Here is a 1,698-nt window from a genome sequence, read left to right as displayed (position 1 = left end):
TTTCATCATTCACATAATTATAATAATATATATGTACTCACTCTCCATGACTTTCATCATTCACATAATTATAATAATATATATGTACTCACTCTCCACGACTTTCATCATTCACATAATTATAATAATATATATGTACTCACTCTCCACAGGGATCCCCGCGCGGTACTCTTCTCACAATCCAAAGTCTTCAAAACCTTCGACTGGAAAAATGACGTCAGCTCCGTGTCGAAGAAACATTGCCAGGCTCTTACCGAAGATATAGACCACTTTCGACGATTGAGAGAAAAATACCCAACAAGGGTCAAAGCCATACGCTACGAAGACGGCGCCATGAATCCTCAGCGATACGCAAAGGAAATCTACAGCTTTGTGGGTCTAGAGTTTTCATCCGAAGCCCAGCGTTTAGTTGGGACACTGACGTCATCAAATAATGCGAAGAAAGGTCGTGAACAATATTCAGTATTCCGGAAGGAGCCAGAACTAGCTATGAGAAAATGGCGGTTTTCAGCCGGGTACAAGAGTGTTTCTGTTGTTGACAGTAAATGCAGTCATTTGTACCCAGTGCTAGGATACCGAAACGTGACGTCACAGAAAGACTTGGAATCTAACGTTACCGTTGTGTTAAAACCTGATTCTGAAAAAGGGATATTCTGATGCCTGTTCATGACGTGTATGTTTCATAGATGAAAGGGTTAGTAGGATTATGAATGTGTGAGAAGTGATAACAATAGCGGTGTGATAGTGTGCCGAGACTGCAGTCTTTTAGAATACACTAGAGGTAGCATGTTAGTTAAGAGGGGTGTATATTCTGTTATCAGGAACGTTTTAAGTGCTAGACTTTCTTTCTGTTCTTTAAAGTCGTATCAGCTGAGTAGAGGTTGAATAGCTGTTTGTACAAAGTCATACAGCAGCAAACAATGGTCAATAATTGAGTAGATTTTGAAGAGTTTGAAACGTGTATAACATGTTGCAGGAATCGTCAACTTGCTTGTCGTGGTGGGTTTTGGCGTATGGTGTGTGGTTGGGGGGGGGGGGGGGGGGGGGGGGTGTGGGAGGTCTAATACAGATTTTCTTAACGATATGTTTGTTTATCTTGTGTAGCTATAATGTGAAGTGTTTTTTTTTTTCAGCGGGTTTGTTGTTCAGTGAGACAAAAATAATTTAATGTAGTTTCTCTGACACTTGAATCGGCATAAGGCGTAGGATATCTTGCTCACACTGAAAAAATAAAAGGGAAACGAGGTAAAGTTTGACCCAGAGCAACTTATTGGGAAAATGTGTGTTTTTTATGGTTGGGAAAGGGGGGAGGGCGTTTTTAGAGCATTCGAGCAAAGCAATGAATGGCTAACCGTGATGGCGGGTTTTTCTGACAAATCTGGCACTTTGTGAGGAGGGAGGAGGAGGAAGCTCTGTCACGACTCTTCACCTGCGTGGCTCGACCATTTCGGAGAGTTTTCCTATTATTAGAGCTCCTGGATCTTAAATAATTTTACTGGACTGGAAGGGTATTTAAACAGATCCGTACTGCACTGAGCACTGGCATGAATGTCCGAGTTTTTACTCCACCAAGTCGTCATTTGTCGTGTCTTCCTCTACGAAGCAGTTTCGACAGCAGCATTAGTGTGAAATAGGTGCAGAAGCTTCATCAGTTGTGTCTTTACATTGAGTGCAAGTTGTTTGAGAGTTTTGATAATT

The 1,698-nt window shown here is 41.5% G+C and overlaps 1 protein-coding gene across 2 annotated transcripts in view; it reads left to right on the top strand.

Moving 5' to 3' along the window:
- LOC101852129 (carbohydrate sulfotransferase 1) overlaps positions 1–1,031 on the top strand; it is an 86,740-nt gene extending 85,709 nt beyond the window's left edge. For both annotated transcript variants that reach the window (XM_005110928.3, XM_005110929.3), the window contains exon 6: positions 153–1,031. In XM_005110928.3, coding sequence (XP_005110985.1) covers positions 153–657 — 505 coding nt within the window. In that variant the 3' untranslated portion in view covers positions 658–1,031. The remainder of the gene's footprint in view (positions 1–152) is intronic.
- Positions 1,032–1,698: the final 667 nt, after the last annotated feature.

This window comes from Aplysia californica, unplaced genomic scaffold (genome assembly GCF_000002075.1).
Source record: "Aplysia californica isolate F4 #8 unplaced genomic scaffold, AplCal3.0 scaffold00968, whole genome shotgun sequence".
Lineage (NCBI taxonomy): Eukaryota > Metazoa > Mollusca > Gastropoda > Aplysiida > Aplysiidae > Aplysia > Aplysia californica.
The sequence above is the reverse complement of the archived record's forward strand: the minus strand, read 5'-3'. Positions and strand labels throughout refer to the sequence as shown.